The sequence below is a fragment of the Mustela putorius genome, unplaced genomic scaffold (genome assembly GCF_011764305.1).
Source record: "Mustela putorius furo isolate JIRA1106 unplaced genomic scaffold, ASM1176430v1.1 tig00000040_pilon_pilon_pilon, whole genome shotgun sequence".
In the NCBI taxonomy this organism is placed as follows: Eukaryota; Metazoa; Chordata; class Mammalia; order Carnivora; family Mustelidae; genus Mustela; species Mustela putorius.
The window spans coordinates 4,612,725-4,635,509 of record NW_025421261.1 but is presented as its reverse complement, the minus strand read 5'-3'; the positions used below and the strand labels follow the sequence as shown (position 1 = coordinate 4,635,509).

Sequence of the window (22,785 nt, the reverse complement as noted above, 5' to 3'; positions counted from 1 at the left end):
CATGGACATGTTTTCATTTCTCTTGGGTATGTGCCTGTCAGGAGACTGCTGGGAGATAGGGTAACTCTGTTTAACCTTCTGAAGAACTGCCAAGCTGTCTCCAAAGCACCTGCATTCCCACCAACAGTGTGTGAGGGTTTCAATTGCTCCCCTCTTGTCAACACTTGTTATGATCTGTCTTACAGCTACCCTGGTGGGTGTGAAGTGGTACCTCATTGTGGTTTTCATTTGCATTGCCCAGCTAGTTTATGGGGTTGGGTGTATTTTCATGTGTTTACAGGCCATGTGTAGATCTCCTTCGAAGAATGTCTATTGATATTCTTTACCCATTTTTCAAACTGGGTTATTGGTCCTTCATTATTGAGTTATAGGAGTTCTCGGTATATTCTGGATACAAGTCCCTTATCAGATATATTAGTAAAAAATTCCTCCCATTTTGTGGGTTGTCTCTTTCTTGACGGTGTCCTTTGAAACACAAGTTTTTATTTTTGGTGAAGTCCAATTTACTTTTTGTTATGTTTTTGGTGTCATATTTAAGAAACTATTGCCTAATCCAAGTACCAAGGATTTACTCGATTTTCTTCGTGGAGTTTTATAGTTTTACCTTTGACATATAGGTCTTTGACCCACGTGGAATTAATACTTGCGCATGTGGACATCCAGTTGTTCCACCACTATTTGTTGAAAAGTAGAAAGGATAAATTTCTGAAGAGAATGTTTGTTTTCTCTGAAGAAAAAAGGACAAAGGTGCTAAGTGGAAAATATAAATTACCCTGATCAAATAGGAGTAATTTTGAAAATTCACTGTAAAGCACATCATGTCAAGTAAACCTGGTGTCAGACTTGAAACCCTTTCACTAAGATGAGAGCCAGTAACAGTGACAGGCAGTGGCAGAAATATTTTTGTCTTCCATGTCTGTCCAATTTATCCAGCGTTTAAAGAAATCATGCAAAACACTAATTTCTTAAAGTACAATATGTATTAGTAAAGTAATAAAATGCAGCAGCAAAGAACAGACACCTACAGATATGAACCTAGTTTTAAGTAAAATTCAGGACAAAACTTGGGATTTATATAAACAATAAATTAAACGGTGGTGATTTACAAATAGGCTTCTTTTAAATAAGATTATCCAGTGCATCTAAACTCATCCCATCACAAACGAAAACCGCACCATCTAGACTTCTCAGCAACAGCTCCTGCATAGGATGTAGTACAATTCTGGTTACAACTCAAAATTTAAGTCTTTGAGGTAGAACAAAAAATATATCAAAATATACAATTTAAGGAGAATTTGTTAATAAAACTCAACTTTACCTGGTCATTAATCTTCTGCAAGTTTAAGTTTTCATATTAACTATATTTTGTGAATATTCAGTCAATGACAAGAGTAAATGTTTTACATACAGAAATGAATCATGTGCTTGTTTCTTTTATTTAAAACACTCCCCGTATGTGAAAGTACATGTACCTAAATGTTTTTCTATTCATCTTTTCAAGTTTAGGTGTGAGAGAACGGAGAAAATTTGTTCTTTGTATATTTTCATCTTGAGATTATTTAAGCTCCTCTAAATTTCTGAAAAAAACTTATTATATAATTAAGACAAATATTTTCATAACCAAATGACCATCTTTTTCTAGTTTATTAGTCGGACGACATACATCCCATTATTGACTCAACACTGAAAGCAAGTTTATTTCAGCCTCCCTGCAAAGACGAGGAGGCGTCAGAAGGAGAAGCTGAAATAAGCTTCTTCTCATCCTCGGATGGGCATCGGGGTCTTCCGGTGGTCAAATAAGTATCCACTCTATTACTCAAAACTAGTATTTCGAAGTCCAAGGACAATGGACTGTGAAAATGGCCTCACATGCTTCTTGGACTACATTCCTCAGCTTTGCTGCAGCCCATTTCTCTTTTAGGGTACCTTGGCAAAGGGATTTTGTGGTATTTGAGATTTTAAGTTAGCCTAATTTTCAAATGTAAAGAAAATTTATATCCAAGGTTTTATAGGTATTGTCAACATTTTTTTTTTTTTAATTTTTCTGTTAACACTCTTGGCAGCTGTAAACCAAAGCGCTTTTAGGGAAGGCAGTCTATTTGTAAGAGTCAATGTTTTAAACGACTCTTGAGTTGTTATTCTCTCTCTTTAAAATAGATGGAACAGGTTAAAAGTATGTCCGGTCCCATTACCCAGTCGAGAGTAGCGTATTCAAAGGCAGCGTCTGTTGGCTAGTCCGCTCCCGCGGACTTACAGCTTTCTACGATCCAGGGAACTGAAATGCTGCCAACCAAAGTATGAGATTTTATAATACGCATAATTAGAAATTCTAGTAAGTCAGAATTACAAACTTGTCAACTGTGCAGAATGGTCAATTTATAAAATACAGTAAGTTGAACTACACAAAATGCTGAGCAATTATTCTTCGCAAAAACCTGGACATATCTCGGGTCCCTCATTTGAACGGATATCCGTCATTACTCAACAAATGCCTGAATTTATTGGTGTTAGCGAAACCTGAACATCTGTAATCATCCTGTAAAGATGACCAGCGTTTCCTTGAGAAAGTTTTCATTTCGGGTCTTTCTGAATGGTGTTTCAAAGGGTACTGCGCTGCATCTTTAGCTCTGATCTTTAAGAAACAGACTATGATATCCTTTAGTAATTTTACAAAGTGATTGATGGCGCACACTTCTCCATCGAAGAGATGCTCATCTAAATCTACAAAAAGGTAAAGATGCCCGGAAAGCTCACATAAAATCTTCTGCTGCAGAAACAGGTCTCTCTGTTTCGGAAGCAGTTCACAGACTGCCATCCTTGAGTGGGTTCTCACAATCCGCTCGCAAGTATTTATGACTTGACACAGACTTTCTGAAGGGAAATGCAAACCATTCTTCTTTTTAACACACAACAGTGACCCAATTTTTGCAACTTTGAGATCGGAAGCATACAGGGCACTGATGCAGTCTTCACAAGTTAAAAGAGCCGATAACTTGTTTGCGATATAACCGGCACAACAGGTGAGTTTTCGCCTGTGATCGGACAGATCGAGTAATGCCTCACTTAGAGAACAATCAGACCAGTCTTGGCAAATACCCTCTTTGTGAAAAAGACTCTTTACAACGCTGACACCATGCTGACGCTGAACTGTCCACAGGGCCAAGTCTGTCCTTCGAGCAAGTGAAATGTCAAGGATGCTTACTTCACTTAGAAAAACTTCGTCCTGTGATCTGTATCTGGTCTCCAAACGATGGTAAGCCGCCTGGAATGCCATACAGGTAGGGGCAGAACTGGTGACTAATACCTGCCGAAGCATCTTCAAAAATAATTCCAGATGGTCTTGACTGAATTTGTAAGTCAGAAGATAGGGAGAAGGCATGACCTTAGGGAAAACATAATTCTGGTAGAGCCACTTTAAGCTCTCAGCATTAAGCAAAAATCCCAGGAATCCTAGTTTTCGCTTCCCTTTAATTATTTGATTGTTGCTAGCATCAGATAACGTCACAAAGATAGTCTTGGCTTCGATTAGCACACGATTGATTTTACTGTAAGTCTCAGGCAGCAGAGGCCCTTTAAGTCCTTTTCCATAACAGTTCCTACTATTAAAAATGTCAAACAGGTTGTTAATTAAGCGTAAAAAATGGACAGTACCGATACAGTTCCGGAAAGGAGGCAGGCCTAGCGACAGCAAGCCCTCCAACGCCCCGGCCACGCTCTCACTGAACACCTGGGCAGCACAGTTCATCTTCAGGACGTGGTTTTTCAGATCCGCAAGTCTTCCTGGCAGCCCTTCCATGCCGGCTAATTCCTGCTCCCCCAGCGCTGCTAACTCCACGAGGTGCCGCCAATGTGCCGTGCCATTAATGAACTGAATGCTCTGAAAGCTCTGAAACGCGTTTCGTATTAACCTGAGCAAGTGGCAAGAATCAAAGAAGTACGCGATCTGCTGACTGGAAGCTGAAGGGTGCTGGAAGGTGCACTTCATGTCGTCTCCGTCCATCTGTATCCCCAGCGCTTTTGCCATCTGCACGCTGTGAGCTGTAGCATCCGACGTAACGGCCAGAACTGTGATCCCTATGTCACTCAGTTTGCCAATGGTGAGACGCAGCAGCTGAGCCTGCAAATATCCAGACGCCCTGTTTACAAAAAAATAACCAAGAGGTGTTCTCCAGTGACCAGAAATACCCACTGCCATTAACAAAATAGTTTCGGAGGCGAGTGGCGTTTCATCGGCATCAAGTATGCCAAGGCCGAAGTCCATAAACCCTTGCAAATGGTGGCTGCTGGGATCCCACTGAAGTTGTTGCTTGAGAGAGACGCCTTTTATGAGCAGTGAACAATACTGATATAGCTGGTCTCCCTTCTCTACTCTTCGCTGAAGAAAAGAAAAAACGTTGCTGTTGAAACCTGGACTGGGTTTGCATTTGGATAACCATCTGTAAAACATGAAAAATGAAAAGCATAAAACTCAAATGAAGAGACAAAAAAAGGAAAAATGCCTTAAATGGCAGTAAAGTAGGGGTGTCTGGCTGGCTCATTCAGTTGAGGATCCAGCTCTTGGCTTTGGTTCAAGTCATAATCTCGCCGTCCTGGATCCGGCCCCACGTCAGGCTCTGCGCTCACTATGGGGTCTGCTTCAGATCCTCTCTCCCTCTCCAATGAATAAACGAAATCTTTATCTTTTTTAAAAAGAGTGTACTTCTTTATTTCAGAGACAGAGCACAAGCAAGGGGGAGAGGGAGAAGCAGGCTCTCAGCTGAGCAGGGGGCCGAGGCAGGGCTCAATCCCAGGACCCTGGGATCTCGACCTGAGCAGAAGGCAGACACTTCACCGACTGAGCCACCCAGGTGCCCCTAAATAAAATCCTTAAAAACAAAACAAAACAAAACAAAAACTAAAGTAGCCTCAAATCCCTATAGACAAAGCCAAGTTTAAGCAGCCAAATTCTAGTTATTTTCAAAAATGTATTCATATAATCACCATAAAATAATTAAGTAACAGGGAAACTCAGAGTAGTATTTCAAGATGCAAACATAGCACAAATCAATTTTCATAGCTCACTTTTTATTTTTTTATTTTTATTTTTATTTTTTTTTATTTTTTTATTTTTTATTTATTTTTTTTTTTTAAAGATTTTATTTATTAATTTGACAGAGAGAAATCACAAGTAGACGGAGAGGCAGCCAGAGAGAGAGAGAGAGAGAAGCAGGCTCTCCGCTGAGCAGAGAGCCCGATGCGGGACTCGATCCCAGGACTCTGAGATCATGACCTGAGCCGAAGGCAGCGGCTTAACCCACTGAGCCACCCAGGCGCCCCTTTATTTTTTTTTTTAAAGATTTTATTTATTTATTTGACAGAGAGAAACCACAAGTAGACAGAGAGGCAGGCAGAGAAAGAAAGAGAGAAGCAGGCTCCCTGCTGAGCAAAGAGCCCGATGCGGGACTCGATCCCAGGACCCCGAGATCATGACCTGAGCCGAAGGCAGTGGCTTAACCCACTGAGCCACCCAGGCGCCCCATAGCTCACTTTTTAAAAAAAAGTATACAAATCAATTCCAGTTTCTTCTCATTGATGTGTTTTTAGACTGTAAACCAGTCTTACCTGTAAATTCAATGAAACAAGAAAACTGCTTAAGGGGAAGGGAGCTTTGAGAATATCCAGCACATCTACCTCATTTTACAGATTAGGAAACTGGGGCAGAGCTTAAACCACAGGGCCCTTACCATGCAGCTAGTTCTGCACAGAACGGAAAACCCAGCTTTCCCGAGGTCCTGCTCATGCTTTTCCCACCATTCCTTGCAGCCTCCAAATTATGCCCTCAGGGACAATTAAGGTGCCTGGTTCTGTCTGCCTTACACCAGGTACCTACTTGACTGCCTTAGTTCGTCTGTGGTGTCCAGGACCATCCCAGACTCCTGATTACTCTTCCTATCAACGTCAGCCTCTGTCTTCAGAATTCTTTTCACTCATTTTCTTTTTCTAATTAGTCGGAGGGTCAGGAAAGGCAACAGCCAAGCTGAATCACCTTCTCAAATAAGACTAAGTGGACTCTAGAGACTGGAGTGTTCATCTTCACTGAGGTTTACTTGAAAAAAAAAAAAAAGTATTTATTTATTTATTGGACAGTGAGAGAGAGAGCGAGAAGGAGGCTCCCCACTGAGCATGAAGCCCGATGTGGGGCTCAATCCCAGGACCCTGGGATCATGACCTGCGCTGAAGGCAGAGGCTTAACCCACTGAGCCACCCAGGCGCCCCTGAAGTTTACTTTTGTAACTTAATTGACTTTGGGGGGGGGTCATATTTCTTTCCTTTTTTAAAAGATTTTATTGATTTGAGAGAGAGAGAGAGAAAGAGAGCATGCACTACCACAGGGACGGGGAGAGGGAGAAGCAGGCTCCCCGCTGAGCATGAAGCCCGATGTGGGGCTCCATCCCAGGACCCCAGGATCATGACCCGAGCTGAAGGCAGACATTTAACCGACAGAGCCACCCAGGGCCTCCTCCCACTTTTCAAGATTTTTATTTATTTAGATGAGAGAGAAGGCAGGCTGCTAGTACAAGCAGAGGAAGGGGCAGCGGGAGAGGGAGAAGCAGACACCCGACTAAGCAGGGAGCCTGAGGTGAGGCTTCATCCCAGGACCCTGCCATCATGAGCTGAGCCAAAGGCAGACGCTTAACTGAGTCAACCAGGGACCCTGGGGCTATTTCTGATTTGGGGGCTATATTCTAAGCTGCCAAGGTTTCTTCCTGGAGAGCCGACCTCTATATGAGACTCTTACATACCTCCCGAAGTATTTCAGGACAGGGCTTTCCAAATATTGTGCAGCAACCTGAAAGCTCCATAAATGAACTTTACCCTCATTACATACCACACACACACACATATACCATGTGTGTGTATAATGCCAACCATAACCCACTAAATCGACTTCAAGATGTACTAACGGGTTTAAAAAACACATTTAGGGCGCGTAGGTGGCTCAGTGGGTTAAGCTGCTACCTTCGGCTCAGGCTGTTATCCCGGCGTCATGGGATTGAGCCCCACACTGGGCTCTCTGCTTCGGCGGGGAGCCTGGTTCCCCTTCTCTCTGCCTGCCTCTCTGCCTACTAATGCTCTCTGTCAAATAAATTAAAAAAAAAAATCTAAAAAACACATTTATAGGATGCAAAAAACATACTTTAAGTTGCTTTTTACCTATTTAAGAAATAAAAGTATTAATTAGAAAAATTTTAAATATTAATCAATTGCTTGTATTTTAAAATAGTAAGATAATGGCAAAACAGGGCAATGCTACCGCCCACTAGTGTGGTGAATACCCTTGGCAAATGTGTCTCCAAATGCTCACTGTTAAAATTTTTTTTCTTGTATTAGAATTCTCAAATAAACCCCAATGATGCTCACTGTGTTCCATGTGGAATCATTATGTAATGAAACTACTTCATGCCTCTATTTAAAAGTTTTTATTTTAAATAGGCTATGAAAACTGATGTTCTTTGAATTTGATTTTTAAATGGAAATCTAAATGATATCTTAATGCCCATAGCTACAAGAATGAGGTCTATACCAGACAAAAAGATATGTGGCCTTGTTTTTAAAAGTTTTCTAACTGAGAGTAGAAATACCCAAACCGTTTGTAACTTAGAACGACAGAGAAGTGACTGATGTCTGTTTCAAACCAAAAAGTGCAAAAAGTGATAGTCTCTTTAACATTTCAGAGACATTCTTCCAGATTTCTTCACATATATACACTTAGATATAATTTTCAAAATTTATACTGAACCTATTTTTTTTTTTTACTTAATAGTAATGTTACAGAAATATTTTTCTGTGTCCCTAACTACTGACCTACTGCATTTTAAAAGTGTACATGGCCTATACCACAGTATAGTTAAGCCATAAATAATTTAACTAATCTATACTGAAAGACAATTAGGTTGTTTCCATTTTTTTAGAGAATACAAACAGCACCGTACCATGTACGGGGGTGTCACATACGCATGTACATGTTTATGTCACTTACACAACTCCTAGGGGTAGGAGAGAAAGAGAAATTTACTTACACCAGCATTGAAATGAATGGATTCTATTTTTTTCCCCTAAGATTTTATTTATATATGTTTGTTTGTTTGACAGACAGAGAGAGAGAGAGAGAGAGTGAGCGAGCATGTGAGAGCCCAGGCAGGGGAATACAGACAGAGTTGCAGAAGCAGAGGGAGAAGCAGGCTCTCCCACTAAGCAGGGAGCCCGACGTGGAGCTTCATCCCAGACTCCTGGGATCATGACCGGAGGCAGATGCTCAACCAACTGCGCCACCCAGGCGCCCCTGAATTCAACTTATGCAAGAAATTAAAAACAAATTTCGGACTTCTGGTGCACATAACTAGGTGAATCAATTTTAAATTAATTCACATTTCCCAATTTTCCTTCACAGAAGTGTTACCAATAATTTCCATTCTCATCAACATGAGATTTTAAATTAAACAGCAGGCTCCTTGTGGAGTGATTATGTGGAGTCCACTCGGTGCTTTACAACTCTGTCTGGAGACAATACGGCACAGAAGCGCCACAATGCTGGGCAGAGCTAAGTGTTTCCAAGACTGTAAGCTCCTCCCATGGTCTTGTTTGCCTCTGAATCCCTCATACCCCCTTCCCCATTAGAGGGAGCTAATTAACTAAATTGCAATGAATACCTAAATAGAAAATTAGAGAAAATCTAAAAGATCATACCACACGTATCACTGTTATAATGAGGGAGGCTGAGGATGTGAAGACATTCTTACAAAAGATATGTGAAAACAAACCTTCAAGACCCAAACAGCTGGAATTATAAGCAGCACAGTTCTGGGAAGGTTCTGGACAAAAAGAATTCAAGAGAGAAATGAAAAAGATCCGGGATCAGTACACAGAGTATTACAGAAGTGACTGATAGTGGCTACGAATCAGAGAAAGATACAAGTAGAAATCAGTGAGGGAGGGATTCTACAGCCGTTTCTACAAAAAGTGAGTCTGGCTTGATCTGTCATCATCTCATTGTTTGCACAGAACTACTTCTCCGTCCTGACAGAGGAAACAAGTACTCACATTTTCTCCTTTCTCCTGAACTTGGTATGTCTCCTTCGCCGACTCTCGGCTATTTTCTTTCTTTTTTTTTTTTTAAGATTTTATTTATTTTATTTGACAGAGAGAAATCACAAGTAGATGGAGAGGCAGGCAGAGAGAGAGAGAGAGGGAAGAGAGCCCGACGCGGAACTCGATCCCAGGACCCTGAGATCATGACCTGAGCCAAAGGCAACGGCCTAACCCACTGAGCCACCCAGGCGCCCCTCGGCTATTTTCTCTTTAAGAAGGCTCCACGCCCAGCGCAGAGCCCAATCTGGGGCTTGAACTCATCACCCCCGAGATCAAGAGCTGGTCCCTTGATGGACTGAGCCACCTAGGCACCGCTCAGCTCTGATCTCTGTGTCACTGAGAGAACAGAAGCAATCCAATAAAAACTCATTTTCCTACCATCAATCTGTTAACCTACTGAATCTCTGCCTTTCTTCCTGTTTAAAGGAATGGTCCCTGCTCCTAATTAAGGCCGGCCATCTCTCCACAATGCTGTCAGATGTTATCCCTCACAAGTATCCTTTCCCTTGTGCATCACCAATTTTCTTCCCTAGTAGATCATTCCCTTGAGCACGCAAACATGCAGACACCCTCCCCTCCACCTACGTTCCCTTCTACCCACAGACCCGTATCTCTGCTCCTTACACAGCACAACTCCTTGAGAATTCATAATCATGGTCTCTCTTTCTTAGGCTTGATCAACATAAATAAATGCCCAACAGCTGGAGAATGCCCTGGGCAGGTAGGGTACAAGTACCTGAAGTGATGCTGTTGACCATAACTATGTAAAAAGCTAATAAATCTTTAAGTTGTTTTTTTTAAGGATTTCATTTATTTATTTAACAGACAGAGATCACAAATAGGCAGAGAGGCAGGCAGAGAGTATGAGAGGAGGAAGCAGGGTCCCTGCCGAGCATAGAACCTAATTCGAGGCTTGATCCCAGGACCCTGGGATCATGACCTGAGCCGAAGGCAGAGGCTTACCCCACTGAGCCACCCAGGCGCCCAAAAACTAATAAATCTAAGCACAGAAACAAGTCTGGAAGAAACTTACCTAAATGTTAATAGTAATTGTTTATATATAGCGTAGAAGAAGAATTAATGAATTTCTCTCATTTCTAAATTTTTATTAGTATTGTTACTAGTGTGTGTAGGATAATTACTTAAGAGAATATAACATGCAACACGGTGACTATAGTTAATAATGCCATATTGTATATTTGAAAGTTGCTAAGAGAATAGGTCCTGAAAGTTGTCATGACAAGAAAAAAGCATTTTAGCTGTGTGTGTGATGAATGCTAACTAGACTTAGTGCGGTGATCACTCTGCTACACATACAGGTACCAACTAATCATTACACACCCCAAAGTAGTACAGTGTTCTACCTTAATTACAGGATCTCTCAAGTTTCTCAAGCTGAGAGCCACCCCCCCGGGTCTGTTCTAAAGCTGAAAGCAGTCAGAAACCAGGAGGCAACTTTCTGGACAGACGGCGGAGGGCATTCCCCACTGTCCTCTAGAGCCACCCGCTGAATTAAATGGAATTAAATGCAGTGCTGTTCTGGAGAATCTCCTCCTGACCTCTATTTGAAATGCTAAGTGACCATTCAGGCATTCCTTCTTTCCACACCTACTCATCAAGAATAATTTCTCTCCAGTTACACTCTGCCATTGCGCCCCAGGTACCGTGCAGGGTCTCAGTTCAGGGCAGGATCACAGAATCAGACAAGACCTCACATTGCTGCAGCTCATGGTCCAGGGAGGAAGACTGTGTTTTAAGAACTGGATTCAGTTCCGTATCATATGTGTGAGAGGACTACTTCGTCCAGGCCAGGCTTCTGAAAGGATGTGTATCTAATCTGAGTCTGAAGACTGAGGAGTATCACTAGGACCAACAGACAGAGAACAGGAATTTCAGGCACAGGGAACTGTACGGCCCGAGGCAAGCAGCAGAGAGGAAGCCTTCCAACTGTGTGCAGCAGGGGATGCCAGAGGGCAGGGAGGGAGCAAGAGCTGAGCCTCAGAGCCCAGCAGGGGCCACACTGCAGGAACGTGCCCGTAAACCAGGGGAAGGAGCCAAAGAGCCGGCCTATAGGTCCTGTGATGGGGAGGCTTATGATCACTAAAGTGACTTTATCTGTTGAACCATGTCCCTCAAAAAAGATATACTGGAGTCTTAATCCCCAATACCTCAGAATGTGACCTTATTTGGACACATGGTCTTTACAGAGGTAATCGAGTTAAATCGAGGTCATTAAAGTGAATCCTAATCCTGTATGACTGGCCCTCCTAATGGGCACAGAAACACACACGTAATGGAAGATAATGTAAGGAGACACAGGGGAAAAGTCCACCATCTACAAGTCAGGAAGAGAGGCATGACACAGACCCTTCTCCCTTATAGGCCTTAGAAAGAACTAACCCTGATGACACCTTGATTTTGGACTTCTAGTCTCTGTAACTGTGAGACAATAAATTCCTGTTATTTTTAAGCCACATGCATGGATACATACACAGGCATCCGTAAAACCAGTGATAAAAAAAGGTAGTAAAAATTGAGTATTACTTTCATTATAAAAGTGCCTTTAACAGGTACTTTATAAGGTATTACAAAAGTACCTTATTTTAAAGCAACTGGATTATTTTTTATAACACAGTGTTGTAACACTAAGAGTTATAAATACATCTATGTATTCTGACCACAAATCCTACAAAAGTATTTACCAAAATCTCCTCTTGGGAAGACCTGTCCTGGGGATCAACTGCAGTGCTTGGCCTCACACCAATGGTGTCAATCCAGAATTGTTCTAGATTTCCCAGGATAGCCTGATATTAAAACTACGGAAATGTTTTAGAAATTCCCAAACTACTAGAATATATTAGAAACCAATTTTTTTTTTTTTTAAATCACTTAAGAGTGTCTCTGCCATCTGGAGGATGCAAAAAAAATCGTCAGACTATATGCCTTCATTTTTTTGGTGAAAATATTGTGCTATGTTAATACGCAAATACCACCTAAAAATTTCTAAAAAAGAGAAAATGGACTAATAAGTGAGTATGAGTACGAATAGCCTTAACACATAAAATGCAGTAAAATAATGAAATACTCATTTTCTTTAACATCTAAAAAGTCATTCACTTACGTCCTGAGGATGGAGGAATGAGGCAGCTTGAGAATCTTTCTGACATAATCATAGACTTTGCTACTGCACAAGTAGAGTGTACATGCAAACTGTTTCATTTCTGTGGAGTACTCAGCTGTTTCTCTCCAGTTATACAACTCCCACTTAAAATCTGTCAAAATAAATTTATTTATTCTTTGTGATGAAGAGTGTGTACAGTAAAACTTTCAGGTATAGGTCACAGCATTGGGGCATCCAAACCCAAACCCAAACCCAATCACAGTTTCACGGAGTTTGTTCAAAGGCTAACATCCAATCTGAGGACCCCCCTGACCAATTCCTCTTGTTCGTCTCGGATCATTTCACTCAAAAGAGGGAAGAAAAGTTTCCACTTAAGTCACTCTTTTACTACTCACTGGCAGCCTAAGTGGGGAATTTTAGAGGAACAGGGAAGAGAAGGAAATAACCTGATAAAACTACGTCTTTGGATTATGAGTACTTTTATTTGCTTTATTTTGTTCCCTCGTTACCATTTATCTGAGGTGAAAATGAGACACAAGAAACACTTCTGGGGAGAGGATGCTATTCGGATTGAACAGACAATCTTGCCTACCCTGAGGGAAAAAAAAAAGGCTCCTTTCCCTGGTGGGGATTACTGTTTACTACCTCTGCTCCCAACCGGCACACACAAACTACTCTCCTCCCCTGGCGATACCCACTCTTTTCTAGAAACAAGACATACTTATTTTTTACTAGAACATAAATCCAAAATCTCTGCTGCTTTCAACAAAGAGTAAGTTGCCAATACTTATTTTGTTCCTCTTCAAATATCTGGTTCACAAAGAAGAGGAGGCAGTCTTTCCAATGGACAGATCTACCTTCTACAGAATATTTCAGAAAATAGTATGGCGACTCACAGAATTTTCAAGCTCAAAGGGAACTGGCAAAGTAATCTGGTTCGACTCCATGGCAAAAGCACTTTAGTGATAAATTATGTAGCAGTTAAAATTGCTCACAAAGAATTCGCTGTAAAACAACTGCTTTATAAAATACGAACAGTACAGTATATGGTATCAACCGTATGATCTCACCTCTGGGTAGCAGGATTATGTGTAACTTTCATCATTTATATATTTCTTTGCTTTTCTTATAATAAACACATGACATTTAAAGCTGGAAATACACGAAAAGATTTTGGCAATTACTTTTCCTTCTCTTTGCTTTCCCTGAGACTTCATGTTTCAGCAAAAAGCATGTTTTGATGGGCAGGAGCAAAGGAAGTACTTAATGGTTAATTTGGAAAAGGGGAACATACCTGAAAATTGTGCTCGTAGCAGACACTCTGTCTCTTCAGAAAGTAGTTTCTCGTCTACGAGAGCATCGATCAGTCGTAAGCCCTTTCTCTTCTTGATCATCCTGTAGTTTTTCACAGAGACCAGTCTTTTTTTGGACACCTGGAGCATCTGCTGCACCTCAGCCAGCTTCTCTGCGCCTATCGTCAGAGGCCTCTTTAAACTGTAGTTATGGTCCTCGGTGGCAACCTCTTGCGAATTATCGGGAAGTGGCTGTTTTAGGATTTTCTGTTTTGCTTTGCCTTTAAGGTGTACGCCCTGAAGAACCTGCAATAGAAATATCCAATTCAGGTTATTTTTGAAACTATTACACAGAAGACTGTCCGTAAAAATACCACTAAATGCAAAGCACTCACCTGGTTGCTGTGGAGAGTTAATTATGAAAGAAAAAGGTCAGAATCTCTGATTTTTTCAAATGCATTATAGGAAAATGTGTACCTGATGCCAAAAGTTAATAGGACTCTGAAAGTGTCTGAAACAGTTAAGTTAACAACAGAAAGGTGGTAATTTGGGAAGGCTTCGTGAATAGTTTTTTTAAAGGAGCAATAACATGATTTAAGAGATAGGAAAGTTATTTGTGCAAAAAGGAAGTGGATGTGGAAATTAAGACTGATCTGGGTTTGAATCCTGGACCCTCATTCATTAGCAGTCACTAAACCTCTACAGCCCCTCATCTCCTCACCTGGACAATGTGAATAACACAGAGTTGTTCTGAGGATAAAATAAGATAATTTATGTAAATCTTCTGGCACAATGGCCTAGACTATTGTAGGTCACAATAGTAACTACTCCTGATATTTATTACATGAAAGCATGAAAGCAAGTCAATTTATCACATATGCAGTAGTTTAAAAGGAGAATTCAGAGTAGTTAAAAATGCACAATTAGAAGGAAGCTCTTAGGGGCGCCTGGGTGCCTCAGTGGGTTAAGCCTTGCCTTTGGCTCAGGTCATGATCCCGGGGTCCTGGGATTGAGCCCGCATCGGGCTCTCTGCTCAGTGGGGAGCCTGCTTCCCACCCCCCCCCATCTCTGCCTCTCTGCCTACTTGTGATCTCTGTCAAATAAATGAATAATATCTTTAATTAATAAATAAATAAATAAGCAAATAAAGAAATAAATAAATGGAAGCTCTTAGAGCTTAGGAGTTTGGGTTTGACACCAACTGCATTCTTCTGAATGGAGGAACAAGAAAACAATACCAAAAGGAGACTCCAATGGGTAAGAGGAGGGAAGGGCAGCATCAGGACTGAATGGGTAGATGAGTACCACCCGCTGTGCGGACGGTGAGGAGCCATTTGGTAAAAGCAGAAACAAAAGAAACGTAAGAATGTAACACCGACAGGAGTGATATACCTCTCTATATACACGATGCTAATAATTAGGTACATTTTTGGTCAAGATCAGTAACATTACTGGGAGGGACCAGAAAAAGCATAATTTCTAAGTATTCTGGAAACTGTCTCACACTTAAACAAAAGCCTGAATTCAAAGGGATCTACTAGGTGATTCTTGTGATCAGTTTGGTAATCTTCATGTGTGTCTTAACAACAATTTGTAATGATATGCCTAATTAAAAAAAAAATCCTAAAATTACATATAGATTTTTTTTTTTAAAGCCCAAACGAGTTTTCTAAGCATTTAAAATCTATTATTGGATTTATTTTAAGACTTAGGATTTTTTTAAATCTCTGTAAATTCAGCTGTAATATGAGGTACCTCGGTTTTCAAAGGCTCTACAGAATTTAGTTTTGTTTACACCTAGATTTAAGTACCTTGTATAGAGAAACAGAAGGCACAGCTCCTTTTTTCAGCTTTCTTCTTATGCCATATGACTCAAAGTCACTTTCTTGAAAATGTTTGGAACACAGAATAGCACCTGGTCCTGGGATCCAAATCTTTTTGCTTCTGGGGTCCACACGATTAACAGCCCTGATCCATTTTGAGCGCTGTATGGTATCAGTTGGAAATCTACAGCAATCATATTAAAGTTCCATTAACATGAAAATATTATAGTAATACTACAGTAGTATTTATTAAACAAACCCATTTATTATTTAACTGCTTTATGTAAATATCAAGTCCAGTTAAAGTTTAACTTACTCAATCTGATTTCATTTAGTTCTTTGATTTTTTTTGATTCCAAGACTTCAATATCTAAGTGATCTCATTTGCTTCAATTTGTATAAGGGAAATTCTTATATTAAAGGCCCGACCACATTTTGTCTTCGCTGCCTACACTTAACAGAATCTGCTCAAATTTAGTGTGTGTGTGTCTTTAAAAATGTCCACAAAGTCTTTGCTTCTCCTCCTTTCAAGGGATGGAGGCTAATACCCTTCCCCTTGAGTGTGGGCTAGAGTTAGCAATTTGCTTCTAAGAAACAAAAAAAGCAGGAGTGACAATGGGCTAAGTAAGACTAGATAATAAAGACTAGATAATAAAAGGCACTTGTTCCCTCTGTTGAATGATTTTTCTCCGGAGGGAACTTCTCTGCCATGTCAAAAGCAGTCCTGGGGCGCCTGGGTGGCTCAGTGGGTTAGGCCGCTGCCTTCGGCTCGGGTCGTGATCTCAGGGTCCTGGGATCGAGTCCCACATCGGGCTCTCTGCTCTGTAGGGAGCCTGCTTCTTCCTCTCCCTCTCTCTGCCTGCCTGTCTGCTTGTGATCTCTGTCAAATAAATAAATAAAATATTAAAAAAAAAAAAAGCAGTCCTATAGAGACATAGGTCTACTGGTCAAGAAACAGGCTTCCAGACAAAAGTCATGGTCAGTTGAGTCTTTCAGAAAGCTCACCCTTCAGAAGATTCTAGTATTGGCTAACATTTTACGGCAACCTTATGAGACACCCTGCAACACTGAGTTAATCTACTCCTGGATGCCTGCCCTTGGAATTTACAGGAGATTATTTTTCCACGCTGCACTTCAAAAAAATCTGTTACTGAGCAGTAGAAAAAAAGTCCACTTCCCATAATCCATTTCCCCCTTTTCTTTCAAAAGGCACCACTTTTTCCTAACCTTGAATATAAAAACTACCTTGTATTTCTCTATTTTTAAGCCCAAATTACTATGTTTAGAAATTGTGAGAAAAAAATTATGATACTGATATAATGAAAATCACAAAATTACTCTTTTCTGCACCCTCTGCCTTGATCGGTCCTAGGGACAGATCCGGGGGGAGCTGTGTGATTTTTGTATCTTTTAGCTTAGATTTTAAAGCATGCACTTCTTACAAACTGAGACTAGTGAAAATTTTAAGTTCCTCAGTTCAGGGCTAGGGAAATAATACAGCAGCATGGTAACAGAATTCTGAGATATTCTCTCAATCACTTGAGAAAGAACACTGAATTGGAAAACCTGTATTTAAGCCTCAATGACCTTTTACCAGCCATGTGGAATCTGATACATCTCTCAATCTTTGAGCCCCTCACAGGGTTGTTGTAAGGGTGCACGATGCAACAAATGCACTCAAAAGCCTTTGTAAATGGTAAAGTATGATCCAGAGTTTGTTCTTTCCTAGGAACAATTCCACTTTCAGGACTTTCACTGCATTATTCCAGGAAGATGATGCTACTTGATCGAAAACACAGGTCTTTTTCTAATAAAGGTGAGGCAAACCTACTTTTCATTGAGTTCCTTTCTTAACTAATGGCACATGTTTGTGAGGCAGCTTTCCCCCAGACTGCGTGGTACTCTCTAACCACACGAAGGACAGTAAAAAGGTGGCTAGTCCACCAAGTTCTATTACTAGCCTATCCTCCAAAACAGCTTCCCAACTGGCATGGCTGCTGACCACCGCCACCAATCCCCTTAGCCCACAGAATGGCCTGGACCATCTGGAGCTCCTGAAGCAGGTAACAAGCCAGTCCCAAACAGCTTTGTTGGTTTGCCCCAAAGTATTAAACAAAATGAAAGGGTTGGGAAAATACTGCAGTCTAACCAGCATGACTAATTTCAATTCTGAATAAAATTAAATTGGTAATAATAATTAATACTATGTTTAAAGCATTCACCTTGTGCCATAAATATGTGCATGTGATTCAAGTTTTTTTTAATTTAAGTAAACTCTACATCCAATGTGGGGCTCAAATTCACGACCCAAGATCAAGAGCTGCCCATTCTTCCACCTGGGCCAGCCAGGCACCCCGATGTATTTATGTTTTGAAAATTTAGACTTAGTCTTACAAAAACTCTGCACAACAGATTTGTATCCTTTTACAGAAGATGAAACCAAGACCAGACCCAAGTATAGCTACCAGTAAGTGGTAGTTAAAATTGGAATTCATGTCTCCCTATTCTTTTTTCAAAAGAAAAATCCCCAACCAATCATCATCTCATAAAGACAATCATGGGGGCGCCTGGGTGGCTCAGTGGATTAGGCCTCTGCCTTCGGCTCAGGTCATGGTCCCAGGGTCCTGGGATCCAGCCCGGCATCAGGCTCTCTGCTCAGCGGGGAGCCTGCTTCCTCCTCTCTCTCTGCCTGCCTCTCTGCCTACGTGTCATCTCTGCCTGGCAAATAGATAAATAAAAATCTTTAAAAATAAATAAATACAATCACGAATTGGTTTCTATTTAATGCAAAATCTGTTTTCTCTCTCCTTTGACTAGCCTTTTTTTCACACTACCCGCAGAAATTTACCATTGGCTCCCTGCATATATTTTCCAGAAGAGTGACTAACAAAACCCTTTCTACAGTGGCTGTCTCTGAGGAGAGAGAGAAGGGATTCAAGCGTACAGCTTTAACTGTACCTGCAACTTAATCCTCTTTAAGAGGACAACAAAACAAAACAAACCAAAACCTGAAACAAGGCAAACTGTTAATGTCTGCTTAATTCTCGTGGTGGGTGTACAGATGTTTGTTATGTATTATTATTTGCCTGCTAGTGTGTTTGAAAGGTCTCGTAATTAAACGTTTTAAAAATTCGTTACAACAATTCAGGTAAAAACACTTTCAAATTATCATACATATATTTCTTTGATTATGAAATAAATTGTTTAATTTCTTTATACCAACAAGAAGGGAATGAATCAAAGGGTCACTCCTTTAAACCTGCCAGTCCTATCTCATATTTAAACATTTATATGTTTAACTAAGTACCAGTATTCTAATAACAAGTTTCCACACCTTTAGTCACTTTGATTCGTGCTTTTCAGACACAGCCCCTTGCCTGTGTCCTTGCAACATCTTTCACAACTCTTGGTAATGGCTCTGGGGACGCTGGGGAAGGCTTCAGAAGAGAGAATATTGGAGCGAGAATGAAGTGTTGACAGGAGTTTGCCGTGCAGACAGTGGCCACTCCACGCAGATGCAACACAGAGATATAAAATAACTACTTGCATCTTACTGGTTCACAAAGCATTGAAAAATCAGTTAATTTGGAGGCTGAAGAGAGTTAAAGGAGAGTCCAGAGGCCGCTGGTACCGGTTACAGATGGGCTGGAGGGAGGGCTAGAGGCCAGATCATAAAAGATCCCGTTGGCTGCGCTAAGTCTGGGACCCCTCCTTCAGGTGAGAGGCCTCCAGAAGAGAGTGCGCTCATTTACTGAGATCGGAAGCAAACGCTGGGATTTATTTTCACAATTTTATGCCCCATCCTTTAATTTTTGTTTCATGATATACATGGATCCACATTCCCTGCCTGTGACTCCTACATCCCCACGTACGTGTCGGGGGCGTGCGCCGCGCTCCAGGCTCCTCCGGGGACGGCTCGCCCGGAGACGCGCTCTCTGGGCAGCGCGAGTTGACGGACCCCGTCCTCCCCGAGGCACCTCCCTCCGCACCGACTCGGTGCCCCGCCGCAGGGCTCCCTCCGGTTCGCGGAAGGACCAGCGCCAGCGCCAGCGCGGGGCCGGGACGGGGCACGGACGCACTCGGGAGGGGAAGGGCTTCCCAGACGAGCGCGGCCTCCGGACAGGCCCAGAGTAAAGCCGTCTGGGAACGACCCAGAACTAGATTTTTAGGAAAATCACTCCCGGGAATCCGGATCCCGAATGGATGGCACCGGTCAGCGGAGGCCCGGAGCGGACCACGGGGACGCCAGCGCTCCCCCGCTCCTTCCCCGGCGCCCGGTGCCCCAGACCGAGGCCATCAACGAGCTCCTCCCCGTCTGAACCCACGGCGGCCCCGGGAGATGAGCAGGAAGCAGGGCCGGCGTCCGCGAAGCCCCTGGAGGAGCGTCCGGAGCCGCCGACGCGACCCCGAGCGAGCCGGGTCGGGACGAGGAGCCCCCGGCGCTCACTGGGTCGCGCGGCCCGGGGACGCCGTCGGCGCCTCAGAGCAGGCGCGACACGCGCCACGGCAGGTCGGCAGGTCTCGGGGCGCAGCGGCCGCTGCTGCTCCGGGGAGGCCGCGCACGCGGGGTCCGCCCGAGCCGAGCGCCGCGAGGGGCGGAGGCCGCAGGACAGAGACCGGAACCACCGGCGCGGGGTCCGCCCGAGCCGAGCGCGCAGCCGGAGTCTCGCGCCGTCTGCTCCGACGACCTCCGGCCGCGGGGACGCACGGGGCCCGGCTCCAGCACCACCCGCTGTCCTCCCGGAGCCCCGCCGGCCCGTCCCCCGCCGGCCCGTCCCCCGCGGCCCCGGCGCACTTCAGGCCGCGAGGACCGGGGGAAGCGCCGCGTCCACGCCCCCGCGCGCGCACGGCCCCGACGGACGGCCCCGCTCCGGAGCCGACGCCGGCGTCCCCGCCACGCCCGCGGCCGCCCCTCGGCCGGGCCCGCAGGGCGCCGCCAACCCGCCGGGTGCGCGGCGGGGACGCGCGGCGCCGGCGACAGCTCGAGCCCGCCCGGCTCCCGAGCCCGCCGCACGGCCGCGGGCTCCGACACCTCCGACCGCTCCCCACACGGCCTCCCTTCGCGCCTCACGCCGCGCAGTGGACGCGGCCGCAGGGAGCGCGGCCCCGCGCCCACAAGCCCCGCCGGAAGCCCTGCGGCAGGCGGCAGGCCACGGGGTGCGGGGCAGGAAGCCCCCGAACTCTGCAACTCCCCCATTCCTGCCCCCACGCTACGCGCGTCGCGTCGCGTCGCGTCACGTCACGTCGCGTCAACGGCGCGGCGCACGCCCGGCCCCGCCCCACTCTGGCCCGCTGCCCGCCAGGCCGTGCCGGGAGTTAGACGGCCGGAGGCTGCTCTCACGCACTGGTGGAAGGAGAGGCCGCGCTCCCGGCTCAGCACGGTGTCCCGGGTGCTGCAGCCCACTGCCGAGCAGCTTCGGGTCATCTTGCTACGTGGGGCTCCACTTTGGGTGTCCCCGCGACCGCATTAATCGCGACAGATTTGGCTCCGCCCGCGGACTCGGCCGCCACGACCTTTATTTGTCGGAAAAGGCGGGCTCTCACGGCGCCAGACGCCTGCCCTTCCTCGTCAGGGGCGCTGCGCTGGGCGCCGTGACCAATCGCAGGCCACGTCGTGCCGCCGCAGCCAATCGGAAAAGCCGGGCGCGAAGACGAGCCCCGGACGGCCCCTCCCTCTCGGCTGGAGGGCGCGTCGTGCGCTTGGGGTTTGTGGGCTCGTTTTCGTCCTGTGTCCGCCCCGGTGGCTCCATCCGATGCCATCGGGGTCTTGTGAGGCCGAGCGTGAAAATGCGGGGCGAAGAGGCCAGCGCGGAAGCGAGGCGAGGCCAGGAGCACGCGGACAGGGCCCGGGCGCGAACGCAGAGGCGCCCGCAGGCGGAGGGGAGGGGGAGAAGCGCTGCGCCCGGGAGACGCGGCCGCGGACTCGGGCCCCCGCGCAGCGACCCGCGAGGGGCGGAGCGGCTCCGGGCGGTCCGTGGGTCGCTGCGCGCTGCGGAGGTGGGGGACGAGCGGCGGGTGTGCCTGGCCCGAGCCCGGGCGCCCGGAGGGTTGGCGCGACAGTGCGGTGCGGACACGTCGGCTTCACTTCAGCGCCCCCTTCTCCGGAGACCCTTCGCCCCTGTGGGCGTCGGCGCAGGCCGGGTAAGGCCCCGGGGGCCCGGCGTGGCGGGGACCGGGCCGCGGCGCGGGAGGGCGGGCGTGCGGGCCCCGCGGAGGGCCTTGCGGCGAGCTGCCGCGCGTCGTGCGGGGTGCGGCTGCGGCGCCCGCGTCGGGTCTGAGGGCCGCCGGGTCGCCGCCGACCGCTGCAGCCGGTGCGGAGGCCGATGCGCTCTTGATGGAGCTGCTGCTCGTGTCCTCCTGCGGCCCCGCCGGCCACATTGCGTCTCCCCTTCTTTGCGGAGTCCGGGTTCCGGCCGGAAGGTCGTCCTCGCGCCCGCGGTCCCGGCACAGTGCGCCCGCCCTGTCAACGACGTGCCGTCGCGTGGCCCAAGGATAGTTCTGGGTTTGCGGAAAATTGATCCAGATCCAAATTGTGCAAAGGGTAGGGCCTGGGTTTAACTCCCCTGCAGGTTGTTAGACTGTTAGGAATTTTCGAGTACTCCGCCAATTAAGACCCCAAATCAGGCTAAGGAGAGATAAATAACATTTTGTTATCTCTTTTTTTTTTAAGATTTTATTTATTTATCTGACAGAGATCACAGGTAAGCAGAGAGGCAGAGAGGCAGCAGAGAGAGAGGAGGAAGCAGGCTCCCCGCTGAGCAGAGAGCCCGATGCGGGACTCGATCCCAGGACCCTGAGATCATGACCTGAGCCGAAGGCAGAGGCTTAACCCACGGAGCCACCCAGGCGCGTCTTGCGCAGGATGGTTCTCGGGGCACCCAAAGATGTCCCAGTGCCCGGGTACACTGCTGTGCTCGCGCTCGTCCATTCATCGCCGAACAGCCGGGTGTTTCCGCTGTGGGGCTGTGGGGGTGATTGTGCTGTGAACACTAGTGCACGAGTTGCTGTTGCGGCGTAGACCTCTCAGGCTGCAACTGCGGGGTCATAGGCTGACGTAGGTTTTAACTCTTGGGGAAATGCCGAACTTTTTCCAAAGTGGCTGCACTAGTTTACATTCCCCTAGCCGTGGATGAGGGTTCCATTTCCTCCGTGTTCTCGTGAGTGTGAAGGGGCACTTCATTGTGGTCGTTGCCCGAGTTTTAAGGACTTGGGGTTTGTAGGGACCTTGCTAGAGGATGCTCCCTGAGTGTAGAAAGTGTGCGCGGTGAAGTTGTCTTTACAGTCGGACACGCAAATAGTGAATGTTTCTTCTCTAACGTCCTATATGTTCGTGAAAAATACCTCATGTTCAGAAAAATTGTGCATCTGAAAGAAGCCATACTTACAGGGAAAAAAGAAGGTTAACATTGACTACTCAAAA

The 22,785-nt window shown here is 45.4% G+C and overlaps 1 protein-coding gene across 1 annotated transcript; it reads right to left on the bottom strand.

The window, feature by feature from the left end:
- Positions 1 to 961: 961 nt before the first annotated feature.
- Positions 962 to 20,850, bottom strand: THAP9 (THAP domain containing 9). Its single transcript, XM_045077160.1, has 5 exons — positions 20,711 to 20,850; positions 15,354 to 15,549; positions 13,545 to 13,848; positions 12,251 to 12,401; positions 962 to 4,436 (listed from the first exon to the last, which is right to left on the bottom strand). Exons 1-5 carry the CDS (start codon positions 20,788 to 20,790, stop codon positions 2,456 to 2,458), a joined length of 2,712 nt encoding a protein of 903 aa, XP_044933095.1. The 5' UTR covers positions 20,791 to 20,850; the 3' UTR covers positions 962 to 2,455.
- Positions 20,851 to 22,785: the final 1,935 nt, after the last annotated feature.

Coding starts and splice junctions, on each gene's coding strand:
- THAP9 (XM_045077160.1), bottom strand. CDS start 20,790: ATGACCCGAAGCTGCTCGGCAGTGGGCTGCAGCACCCGGGACACCGTG. Junction 13,849..15,353: donor CTTCTGTTTCTCTATACAAG/GTACTTAAATCT, acceptor TTTCTATTGCAG/GTTCTTCAGGGCGTACACCT. Junction 4,437..12,250: donor CATTCCTCCATCCTCAGGAC/GTAAGTGAATGA, acceptor CATGTTTTACAG/ATGGTTATCCAAATGCAAAC.